At 51.4% G+C, this 12,525-nt stretch overlaps 3 protein-coding genes and 2 non-coding genes across 5 annotated transcripts; 1 reads left to right on the top strand and 4 right to left on the bottom strand.

Moving 5' to 3' along the window:
* Positions 1–3,062: 3,062 nt before the first annotated feature.
* J4E90_007450 (uncharacterized protein) lies at positions 3,063–3,544 on the bottom strand (the record flags this gene model as incomplete). Its single annotated transcript, XM_051436987.1, has 2 exons — positions 3,063–3,431; positions 3,485–3,544. 2 exons carry the CDS (start codon positions 3,542–3,544, stop codon positions 3,063–3,065), a joined length of 429 nt encoding a protein of 142 aa, XP_051288733.1.
* Positions 3,545–4,251: 707 nt separating this feature from the next.
* On the bottom strand, positions 4,252–4,339 carry J4E90_007449. Its single transcript has one exon. It is a non-coding gene; the product is annotated as a tRNA-Gly (tRNA).
* A 37-nt stretch (positions 4,340–4,376) lies between these two features.
* On the bottom strand, positions 4,377–4,513 carry J4E90_007448. Its single transcript has one exon. It is a non-coding gene; the product is annotated as a tRNA-Arg (tRNA).
* A 4,318-nt stretch (positions 4,514–8,831) lies between these two features.
* J4E90_007447 (uncharacterized protein) lies at positions 8,832–10,755 on the top strand (the record flags this gene model as incomplete). Its single annotated transcript, XM_051436986.1, has 5 exons — positions 8,832–9,029; positions 9,082–9,337; positions 9,387–9,533; positions 9,585–9,702; positions 9,762–10,755. The coding sequence occupies 5 exons, from the start codon at positions 8,832–8,834 to the stop codon at positions 10,753–10,755; spliced, it is 1,713 nt and encodes a 570-aa protein (XP_051288732.1).
* A 272-nt stretch (positions 10,756–11,027) lies between these two features.
* On the bottom strand, positions 11,028–12,231 carry J4E90_007446 (uncharacterized protein; the record flags this gene model as incomplete). The annotated part of the gene is made up of 4 exons (XM_051436985.1): positions 11,028–11,259; positions 11,313–11,531; positions 11,595–11,938; positions 11,992–12,231. 4 exons carry the CDS (start codon positions 12,229–12,231, stop codon positions 11,028–11,030), a joined length of 1,035 nt encoding a protein of 344 aa, XP_051288731.1.
* Positions 12,232–12,525: the final 294 nt, after the last annotated feature.

The raw sequence follows: 12,525 nt of genomic DNA, 5'->3' as shown, positions 1-12,525 counted from the left end.
ATGGCTTGAGTCAGAGCGTGGTGTCACGTCTGTGCGAAGGAGAAGCAGCGCAATGACTACCGGCGCCAGATCAATATCACCTCGTAGTCATGGAGACAGACGCAAGCCGCGGAAGCAGTCGACACTGCTGCACCCATCATCGCCGGATGTCAAGCCTGTGGCTGATATCACTCCTGTCCATGCTGCCCCCGTGTTCAGAGGGACACATGGGTGGGATGCGTCAGTCGACTTTCCGACTCTTCGACCTGCTATGCCGGCCAGGAAAGGCTCATCGCTTTTACATCCATCGCGCCCTTCGATCGACACTCTTGAACATAGGGAGCTGAAGACTGTCTTCTCTTTGCCGCCAAACCGTCTATGGGAAGATGACCGTCGCCGCTGAAACCCTCGTTCACTGGAGCTTCAGCTTGTTGAACCAGCAGCTGCCATGCTTTTCATGATGTCGTCCCTGTCATGTGAACGTCAGTTGAATGAAGTAGCGGTGGTAATCCGGTCAATGTACCTAGGTACAAAGTCACTACTAGTGCAACACCAACGTTCATCCGGCTTAGTGTCCCCCGCATTTATTCAACATTCATGCTTCAGTCGCCACTGCCGTCTATAAGTCGGCTGGTGTTTTGTTCTCAATCCACAAAACTTCCATCGCACCACATCCGCTCCCAACGATAGTGTATCACCAAAGGGCGAAACCATGACACCACGAAACACAAACTTACCTTCGCGCCGCGACTTTCTCAGGGACAACCTCGTCGTCCACGACAAATGCGCTATCTGTACAGAGCCATTTGATACGGAACATCAAGCAGCATCCATCAAGACAACGAATTGCCAACACACGTTCGGAATAGAATGTCTGACCCAATGGATAAAATCCGACCAGGACAACCACAACACCTGTCCCATCTGCAGAGAACAGCTGTTCTCCAAAATCGACAAGCCCGAATTTGTCGAAGGAGCACGAGACATAGTAGGCCCGCATTATACAATGGCTCACCAGATCCAGACCTGGAAGCCGGCCAAGACATTCGTCAAGAACATGTGGCGTGCCATGTACAGGCTCTACGAACGATATCAGGTCATTTACGACTCTGACATTGAAGAGCATATCAACGCTAGGATGGTTCCTGGTTTCTTTATATTCAGTGACCATTGGCCTGGAATCAGGGAACAAGCTCAGAGGATGGTGCGAGAACACTATAGGAATGGGAGCTATGTTCCACTAATAGGAATGCAGCTTAGATTCTACTTGTACAACGTCGAGAGCGTGTTGGAATGGCAGATTGGAGACGAAGAATCGGAACATGAGGTGTCAGGTGATGAACCATCAGATGATGAGGCGTCAGATGTTGAAGATGGCGACGATGATATGTCGATGGCGGATTCGGCGGAGTAAAACGTCTAGGAAGCTTTCGGTCAGCTCTATCACCTGCTTTGCGCGCTCTGTACCAAAGCCGAGTACTCTTTCTTGTTTGCGAGTCGAAGACGCCCGATAACTGTAGTCGTACATGCGGCGGTACCGTTAATATTTTCTTCCTGTATCAAAGCCTCACGATAGTCTACTACTATACAGTTACCGCCGCTTCTTAGTAATTTGGCGCTGAGCAAAGCCGTTTGCGCGCTCTTACCGCATTGGGCCAATTTCACACTCACCACGAAATCGCTGCCGCGCCTTCACCGTTGATGACACTATGGGTGCCAAGACTTACGAGATACAAACAACGCCTGCCTTTTGCCTACCTGATTACTTACACCTCCGGCCCCGCGCGCACCAAGACCATGGACACGCCGTTGAAGGACCGCGAGACGTTCATCCAGCAGAGCATCAAAGACGTCGTCTGTGACATATGCGAAGCAACCTTCACATGTAAGGACAAAGTTCGGACATCTTCTTATTTTCGATTGCTAATGCAGCGGTGCAGCAGTGGATGAGATCAGCCGTATACAAAGCGAATCACATACCTGCCAAGGAGTGTATTGCAGTGATTGTCTCGCTGAACACTTGGAAGACAACAATACCTGTCCAATCCATCAAGATGTCGTCCTTTTCCACATGGCCCCCAAACCCGTCTTTGTGTCAGGCGAGCGCAAAGTTATCGACACCCTTGATCAAGTCGACGACAAGCATAGAGCCGTGGACTTCGTCTTGGACTTGTTGTTCGCAACCAAAGCCTTATACGAAAACGAGTCAATATTCGAGTCCGACATCGATGAGAAGATAAATGAAGCCTTGTTGCACAGCGCCAAGCGCCACAATTGCAAGCATGGATTGCTCATAAAGGCAGTTCATTGGGCTGCTGTCTCTGCAGTCGCGAAAGAGATGGTCGAAATGCACTACAAAACTGAAGGCAAAGCTGAGTTGGACGTATTAGCGAAGTCCTCGAATTGGATGGCGAAGATGGCGAAGGCAGTAGGGCGGGAAAAATGGGATCGCTAGGCTGCTCGTGTAGCTTTGGTGTTATTCGACGCTGGCACCACGAATGGAGAGGACATAATGATACGGTGAAGAGGAGCTGACCATCCGATCGGGGTATTACTCATCGTCCATCAAGCGGATGCAAAAGGCACGCTATACGGTGGAGCTACCATCTGTGACTTTCAAGCATATGCAGAAGACAGATACGACAAGTTCTAGTCTCATCAGATCTCTCTAATTGCAATGTGATCAAAGAGTACCCATGTATCCCCTCTACGATCTGCGATTCATGCTTGCCAAATCCAGTTTGGTAGACCTGCCCCAAAACGAGCCCGCCATGCTGAAGAAAGCGGCTAAAATCCACATAGTGCAGCGTAGCGCCAGCAGTGCGAACATGAGGGCTATGACCCCTCCAAGCTGACTCAAAGCCAATATAGGCTCCTCCAAACACTCGAATACTGGCATTGGTCTTTTGACAATGAGTTTTCTGAGAGCAAGACCTCAACGCACGAGACAACGAACTTCCCAGAGATTATGCTTTTATTGCCACTGTCACAGGCGTGCCAAGGCCTGCATCAGCCACCCAAATCTAACCGTCCCGAGGTCTCTTCTCAAGCGCCTCGCAAGCCATCTCTCCCAAGCGCCAGTCTTACTTCCGCCTCGAGTTTGCCTCAAACACCTTCCACTCCTCGACCGACTCCAGTAATCTCTCCTTGCTCCAACCTCTTTCCAATCCTAGTTTATACGCGGCGCATGCGCTTTGGTAGATGTTGAGATCGTCAATCTTTAGGAGCTCACTGGATGCCGAGCGCTTGACTTCCTGCCTCAACTGGTAGTTGGCAGTTGCTATGGGGAGCTGCATGGCGGTTGACATCGCCTCGGCGATGCTTTCCCCGAAACCTTTCGTGTGGCCGATATTGGAGTCAGTTGGTGTTTTGGCTGATATGATTTCGCCGTCATCTTTGGCGTTGGTGCTGACTGCTCTTAGTGGGTTTGTGAAGCCCAAGTCTTGCAGCGTCTGACAAGGTTAGTCGCTGGAATGGTGCAAGTGTGCAGTTGGACGTCGCTCACTTGATTTGTCTTCTTCGCTGTTGCTGGCTCGCGGTATGGGAGGTTCTTGTTGGGATTCATGATGGTTCGGCGCAGTTCTTGAGTGATTGCCTGTGGTTGCGGTACTGGCTCAGGCGAGTAATCGTATGACTTCGATGATATAGGAAGCGAGAAGTGGCCGCCTGCGATTGCTGAGATATCTGAGACTTCTCGCTTGATCACCGAGTGATTGCAGGAGCGGTGTACCCAGGTCTCTCTTACCTTCTTCACCAATCCATGGATCGCTCTGTTAATAGCGCAGGCTAGGAATGATAGAACTTCCATGCACTCCGAACAAAGGCGACACTTTGACATCGTCTGCAATTGCAGTGATGTTGTGTGCATTGAGGTTAAAAACAGTGACTTCGCAGAAAGTGGCTGGTGCATTTTGTAAAAGTATACCACGATGTACAGAGATGACATGAACGGGTTGATAGTGACCATCGCAGTGAATGACCAGAACTTGCTTCACAGCTCGAGAGTTCGCGACGAGGCATGCGAGGTCGTGAAGCAGAACATGTAAGACAGCTAAAGGATAACTCATTTGCAGTGACTTCGTTGCGCAGCAGGATAATAAGCTCAAGCATGAATCATGACTCCCGCGTACATTCTGTTTTCTTTGTTCAGGAGGGTCTTGGTGTTGGTGTTCCGCCAAACCTCAAAAAGTTCCCCATCCTCAACCTCCACCAACACCTCCCACCACCACCACCACCACAACACCGCGACGACGTCTAGAACGCCAAAAAGAATGCATCGGCCGGGAATCGAACCCGGGGCTAGCCGAAACTGTCCTGTGAAGGATGGCAACGGCTAATTTTACCACTAAACCACCGATGCGAAAAGATGGATGCTAAGACAGCTGGAGCTGTGAATGTGACCTAACCAGGGGTCGCAGCGGGGCTGTCAGCTTTGCGATTCGAATAGGAGGCTTCTGAGAGCTACTTACAACCTGGAATCTCTTGATATCGAACGGAGTCGTAGTCAAGCGCCTTGCCATTGGGCCATTAGGCCAGTTGTTGCTTAGTAATGATGGAAAGCTGTTGTTCACGATCGTATATATTGACAGTCAATAGGGCATAACGAGGTTTGAAGTTTGTCGGTATGCAAGAGGTGGTTTGGTGGGGCAGTGTTGCGGCAAACTTTTCTCTAGTGAGGGGATTCGATGGTGGGGCATGTCGACCAACCCTTGTCAGGAACACCATTTTCATTACCTGAGCATTTGCAACTGTCTCTAGCTGCGGACTCTAGTTATTATCTACGGATTTGGCGACATGCACCAGATGTCTTGCGTTCATCAATGAACCCTGTGTCTGTCCAATGGTTAGAGCTGTTACCTACAACTACGCCGGAGTCGACCGATCTTCACATACTCTGATCCAGCAAGGCGAAGTATCTTCGACGTGGGTCATGAATGATTCCAAACACTCCTATAGTATGGCAACCATTCTGTTTAGTCCCATGAAAAAACTCTGGGCATTCATTTGCCGTCTTGTCGGCATACCAATCGAATAGGACCTCGGGAGGCTTATCGTGAGGAATCCAACGCGGAGGTAGCGGGGTGTTTTAGTATCAATTTTCGCTTCATGTCTGCAATTCCTCCAGGCTTCTCACGATTCTCCAAGAACATCGGCGTTTACGACGCTTCATTAATACTTTTGAGGAAATGTGTGAAGCGGCGCGTCAAAATCCATACTCTTACCGACATTTCACGTCTCCAAAGTAAATTTATCTAACCTCTCTGACACCGGACGAGCGAGATGCGGCCATGCCAATTCTGTAAGGCGGGGAGAGCGACTAGTTGAAGCCCATCGATGGCACCGGGCACTATTCGAATCAAGCTGCCCGCGTCGTGAAGCTCGCACTGGCTTTCGATAGCAGGAGCGCGCTTAGGTCTCTGCGGAAGGCATGTGCACTCAGTGCTTTTCGCTGTCGTAAGGTACCTAACAGGCTATCCATTTGGGGCAAGAAGAGCGGTCGTATCCATGTTGTGGTATCTGAATATCCAACAGCTCCAAGGGCTTGGTATGTAGTGGAATTGAGCTTCTCAGTCGCGCGCGTGACCTGGTGAGGTAGATTTGTATGCGACTCAAGTCACATCGAATCCACAAAATCGACGTCATTAAACCCCATACTCTAGCACTGCCACCACCACGATAACATGTTCAAGCGCTTTCTGTCTCTTATCCGCAGGTCTTCAGGGCAGCTGCGCCAAGCCGGCAGTCATCCGGCGCGGCGTGTTGCTTGCCTTATTCTTCAACCACGGATCTCTGCCTGTTAGCTTCTAGTGTACGATAAACAATGAACATGGGGTACGGCGCAGTAGTCGCTGCCGGGTATACTGCTTCCAATCAACCTAGTCCTGACCACTTCAGGCGGGCAACTATGACTCTTGTGCAGCATAGCCAACTACTCCGGAGTACACCATTGCTAACATGTCCTCTATATAGTATGGTCACGTTGCTTACTTTGATACGTTTCCGCAGCTACGACCTCTTGCCAAATACGATGGCTACTTCAAACTTCCTACCCGCCTATTTACTCATAGCAATCACTCTCTTACAGTCCTGTTTCGCCCAGCTCAACGATAACACACCATGGTGTCCTATTACAACGCCTACGTACAACTCCTCTGGCCAGACCGGGTTTCAGATGACATCCGAGGAAGACTGGTACATATCGCTCGCCGTGAATGACCGCCAAGGGTTCAGTTACAGTTCGACTACTGCTTATATCAGCCATCCAGAGTTGACAAGCGTAACTATGGGTTGCTTCCATCGGTTTAAAGCCATCAATGCTTCAGCTACAGGAACAGGCGAGAACGGCTGCGAAGGTGTGCTGAGTGCTGAGTGCATGGATGTATTACGCGAAATTTCTTTTCCACCTGTGACTTCTGGGGTCTCCATGGACGGCATGGAATGTGAGGACATCGACAGCGATCGAATCAGAGATGCTTGTCCCAGCGAAATACTGGCCCCGTTGATTGTGAGGAGTGAGTGTCTGCATCTTCCTTCTGACAGCGCTGATTGCTAATGAATCAACGCAGCCCCAGTTCTTGGCTTCTCGAACCAGACATGTGATGATAAACCGCCACCAGGAGAACACGTTCCTGAGCGATTTCACACAAGGCTCATGGATACTTATTCAATCAAATATAATCAACGGGACCGTGAGGCCGGTAGCTTCGAATCGTATGACGTTTCCGTCAAGCGGCCTGTACCATCCGTGTTCGCGGCTTACCTTGCCGACGGCACGACAGAGACACACGTCGTATGCGTCACACCCGACCATGTGGCTGAGGGTAGCCGAGAACCCGAAGAAGAAGAGCCATGGGATCTCCTGGAGAGCACCGGTGCGCGCGGGTCTTGGGTGATAGCTGGACAGGTGGCAACGGTAGTTGCAATCGCAGTGGTTGTCGCAGGGTACTGAGATGAAGGGCTGATGTTCAGTATACCAAGAAACAATGGAAAAGTGCGAAGAACAACATTAGCCTTAGCCCGTCAAATGCTTCATCGAAGCTCAAACAAACAACCGGTCTGTATGATTTTGACCAGACAGCGTGCACATCGCTCCGGCTCTGTACATGCGTCGACTGACTTCCGGGATTCGTGCAACCAGCGTGTTTCTCCACAGTCACACCATGGAGGCCTTTTCGCATCAAAATAGAACCCCCTCAAGGGCTTTTTAGGTGTAGGGCGAAGATCGAGCGCCTGTGCGGTAGATGGGAGTTTGATGCGTATCTCGAAAGGCTCAGTGATCCTCGTCTGTAACTAGTCGCAGCGCTCGAGGCCCGTCGGAGGGGTTGACGGGACTGTGTGTTGATGGTCTGCGGGACCGGGAGGAGACATTTGGGTCGGGTTGCGGCAGACGCTGTGCTGTGCGCATACGCCAGTGTAGGATTGAAGGATAGCTTCAGAGCGTCTTGTCTGCGCCAGTTGTTGGGTCGAGTTAGCGTGCCAAGGCCGGCTCGTCGAGATTTCCTTCCCCGCCACCAGCTTCTAAACGGACAAAGCGCAAGCCACCATCCTCGATGCCACTGGAGCGACACCTTCGCTACCATTCTAACCACCTCCAATACCCCCTCAACTCTATGAACCCATCGCACACCAACGCATCAATGCTTTTTCTAGGATCGCGTTTCATCATGTCCACCAGATCTGAAGTGAGATGCACCGCCGATGCCTAGGTAGCCAGTGAGCCACGAGTCTATCCCATTGGAGACATCGGTGTTGTAATGCGCCTCCTCGCGTGGCTCAGTGCGACCTCCGCAGTCCAGCCTGTCTCAGACCTTCCATCGATGATACCTCGTGCTTGCAAGGTCTCCTGCATCTCGCATATCGTTGTGGCGCTGGAATTCGCAATACCCGTTCGTCAATCTGAAGATCACGAGCAAAAGCAACGCGACGATCCACCAGTCGCATGCAGGAGAGAATGCGCCATTCTCCACCCATCCACACGAACCCATCTCACAAATACATCCCTGGAGGGCATTAGACTTCGAAGTTCGTTTTTTCTGTTTGTTCTTTTGGGGCTGTACTGCAATGCTGCATTGGTACTGCTTCGATTCCAAGCCACAATCTTCACTACTGCTGTTTCGGGCTGCATGGTGTGGAGACAGAGGCGCATCCACTCTCTCACGATGATGCAATCTCCCATCGGAACGAGATCTCGTCTTCAGAGGACTCATATGTTACTTGCTGTGCTTGGTGCGAACTTGGTAGCGTACGCTGGTATGCGGGAGGGGACGCCCACCGTATTGACCCTGAGGAAGACCCTCCAGAGCCCTGAACTGGCCCCTGGCAAAGAGGGTCAACCTTGAGAAAAGCAGTCGCGTCCTGGAGCCTTCCGAAGCGGTACCTGATAATCCCGTCCCCAGGCGCCCGATAGCATTACTAGAGCGACTGGGCTGTACCATGGAAGGCACTAAAAGCCCTGCAGTGGAGGACTAATCCAAAGGCGCAACGGGAAAACAAAACACCCCGCTCGCGTACCTTGCAGACTATGACAACTCGATTGGCTCCCCACTGTGCATGCGCAGCTTTGCTATCTCTATAGCGACGTCGGCGAGGAGCCGTGAACCACGCGCCTGTGTCTGCGGTGGTACCCCGGGCTGAAACGCCATGTCCAATTCGTCGTACAAGACGCTCTCCTCTAAACATCCCGTGCCCCTCTATTCCTCTCGACCACAGTCCTTTCTTCCTGCCATACAGTCGTTTCACCCGTGTACTTCTCATCAGACATTCAATCGTTTCAATCACCTCACCTTCGCCTGGTCGGCAACTCTGCATGAACACACGGAGCAAACAGGACACTGCTACCGTCAGCTCACGCAATGGGTGTCGATGCCAGCGCAGTCCCGAAAACAGAAACTCCGCTGCCCTGGCTAGTCCACGACAAGGGGCCCCTTCATCTTGCCATTGTCGTTACGCTGGTCTTGACCGCGCTGTTGGTTTACTCGCTCAGAGCCTTCACTCGTGGAAAGCTCCTTCGCTCCTTCGGCATCGATGATGGACTAATGGTTCTGGCCGCTGTAAGTTCAGTGCAGTTCAATGACATGGCTCATATTTGCTGACACAGAATAGTTATGCACAATAGGAATCTTCATCACGTTCACTGGAGTCGTAGAGCTCGGTCTGGGACAGCAGCAAGACGACTATGTCTTACCCGCCAGCAAGACCGTCCAAATGGGTCCGTGGATGTGGGCGTTGAACTCATTCATCATCTTTGGGCTTGGTCTCGTGAAGCTGTCGGCTGCTTTCACTCTTTTGCCTCTTACAAGTGCTAGACGCCAGTCGTATCTACAGATGGGACGCACTTTCCTTCTCATCTGCCTCATCCGTATGTCTAAATCAACCTAGCTTTCAGGAGCAAAAGCTGACACACCTAGTACTCGTGTTCTGGCACACAATTGAATGGTTCACATCGCTTCTTGCTCAGTGTGTACCGCTCGTGGCGGCTTGGGATCTCTCGCGCGATAATACGGCATTGTGTATGTCGCAAAGCGAGTCCGAGATTTGGGCCATGGCGAATTACTGTAAGTACAACACTCTTGCCTCCAACAAACAGACCTGACCCATTCGTCTAGCGATCAACACAGCGTCCAACGTGCTGATGGTCGTCGTTGTTTTACCCATCGCCGTCGGTACTCCTTCCAATCTTGGAGCCAAGCTACACATCCTCGCAGTTCTATTATTGGGTCTCTTGTATGTTCTCATAGTTCGCAAAGGTGCCCCTGAAGTATTGGCCGCTAACACATCTGCAGTGTATGCGCTGTAGCCATCATCAGAACCCGAACGGTCTACACCTCTTGGGGTCACGTTGGCCATCGCAACAACTTCGACTTGAATTTCACTACCTGGGGCATGATCGAATTCCTAGCTGCCATGATAGCCGTCAACCTCAGTACTTTGGTGCCTCTTGGTAGAGCAATCCGTGATCCTCTCGATACACCCCGCAAAGCCCCGCGTGTGGCCGCCATCTCTGGCCCCATCGCCGGCAGCACTGTTCACCTCATTCACGGCGATGTTGACGATCTCGTTCCCAGCTACTCCGAGTCTTACGAGCCGGAGATGGATGACTCCTACAACTCGTATAACTCTCGCTATTCTGGCCAAACAGTTATCTACCGCCCTGATACAGCATACTTCCCCTCTCACGGCCATAACAACAACAGCCTAACACGCTTTCACGACGACGAATCTAACCTTGACTTCGACATCGAAGCACCCTCAACCCGATCCAGCCCTCGTAGGGTCACAAAACCAGGACCATCTTCGCGCTTCTCCGTATCTACCGTCAGCACACGTAGAGTGAGCGACTGGTCACAACTCAGCGGCTTCACATACTCCCCGCCCAAAGACTCCGATCCCGATTTCGAAAAGGCGATGAGCGGAAGAGCCAGGATTAGTGCGGCGGAGCTCGAAGAGATTGTCAAGAGTCTAGGATTGAAGAGGCAAAGCAGACATGAAATCTGGGACAAGGAGATCGGTCTCTTTGAAGAAAAAAGCGAAGACGGAGGAAGTTCCGTCGCGCCCACAATATACCTGGAAGACGATGAAGACGCCGTTGACAGTGCGGGAGTCCTATGCACATGCCCAGCACCACGGGTACGGAACGGCGACGCAGGTGACTCTGCGCTACAAAGCGAAGCAGACTCGAGCGAGATCACCGTGATCCGCATACGTGGGACAGCTAAGTGCAGTCTCCACAAACCCTTACCGCGCATTCGATCCCGCGAATGGCTCGCACGCGGTTAACAGCGCAACCGCGCAAATTTTCCTTTTTTCAACAGCGGTCTTTCCTTGCACACAACATTTCGTCGCAAACCGCAGTGCCATATTTCGGCCGGAGTCATATACCATCATTAGAAAGTTTCTTTTCAGAACATCCCATGTATTACTAGCAAGATGAGATGCAAAGATGCATCTCACTTAGCATTACCTACTCAGTAGCTACCAGAGTCCATAGTCATAATTTCTTTATCTCAATCCGAATCAATCTTGGATTCATACTATGAATGAGTGCACTTCTACTCAGCCCATCGCTTCTTGACATACTGTGCTTGGTGGCCACCAGGCAACTCATTAACCCACGCATCAATCTCCTCTTTGACAACACGCGGAACAGTGCATTTGTTCATCGCAGCAGCATCCTGCGTCTTGAGCGTGGGACAATTCTGGTAGCAAGGCGAGTCAAGAGCGCGTTGAAGTGCGTCGCCTTGCCAGCCGAAGAGGTAATCGCCATGATTTGCATAGCCCGTGCTGCCAGAAACCATTAGCAATCACACCAGCTAGTATAAGAGTCCTTGACTTACCCATCGCCGAAACTCCAGACGAATGGTTGACTGCCATCTTCCGGCCAATCAGCCTTGTTGTTAAACTTGCTCGTGTCCCAGATGACTTCGTAGAAGAGCTGACCCATGCGCACGGGGTGGCTGGCGGGGCAGGGGCCGCCGGACTCGAAAGACCCAAATTCTGGGTAGGACATGTGTGCCATGTGGTCTGGAGAGTCCAAGTTGACACCATCCCAGCACCTAGGGCATATTAGTAGACTGACATGCTGCATTCGTGAAAGGGGATGGGGGAGGAAGACGTACGTGGGAAAGCGAACAGCAGTCATGATACCCGTCTTACACGGCTGGGTGGGAAAGTCGAGAGTCTGTGGGTCGCGCGTGTTGATAGTGTCCAAGCAAGTAAATGTTAGCTGGCGGAAGCGTTCTGCTTCGTCTTTGGTGCGCGCGTTGACGTCGCCGATGAACATGCGGAAGCCGGGTTGAAAAGCCTGGACTTTGGAGGTTTGCTGGAAGTTGTAGAGGCCGTCTTGCATATAATACACTGTCATGCCTCCGTTTACGCCGTTGAAGCCAGAGTTGGGGATCTGGGGAACGCGCTTGTATGTACCATTTCTGGCTTTGAAGTATAGAACGGCTGTCCAGTAGTTCTACAGATCCATTAGCAATGTCGTTCAGTTGACAGATGGTTGATTCAACATACGGAGAAGTCCTCGCTGAACTGGCATGATGTGCATGTTGACTCTCCTGGCATGTCCTTCTCTGGATCCATGGTGACGTTGAAGGAGTTACCTCCAAGAATTTGATGTAAATGCGGCGAGGGAGCCTGGCCTGGTGTGACCAGAGGGTCTAGCCTGTCGATGACTAACTGAGCGCATGGGAAGCGCAGAAGCGCCGTTGTGGGTGCAACAAGTGCAAGCGCGGTAGCACTAAAAACCTTCATTTTGAAGGCTGGTGATGTCCTGCTTGAAAGGAGAAGATCGAGGTGGTAAGAGGTATGCTTGCTGCTCAGTATTTTATACAACAGTGTGGAAAATGCATGCGATACCGCCGGGGTCAAGGGTGGTAATGCCGAGCGGGTATGCCGTGTCGCAAAGGCAAAACTCGGTCTTGGTCAAGACATCGATGGGCAGAATCTTGCGCTGGATGAAAGCTAATGCGCTTTGGGACTCGAAAGATGAATGTGGATGCACGATGTCGTCGCATGAGTGGGTGGCCTCCACATCAACGCTCCTGG

Source organism: Alternaria incomplexa, assembly GCF_024043165.1.
Source record: "Alternaria incomplexa strain BMP 0042 chromosome Unknown scaffold_11, whole genome shotgun sequence".
Taxonomy (NCBI): Eukaryota; Fungi; Ascomycota; class Dothideomycetes; order Pleosporales; family Pleosporaceae; genus Alternaria; species Alternaria incomplexa.
Note: the sequence above shows the minus strand (reverse complement) of the source record. Positions and strands in the feature narration are given on the sequence as shown.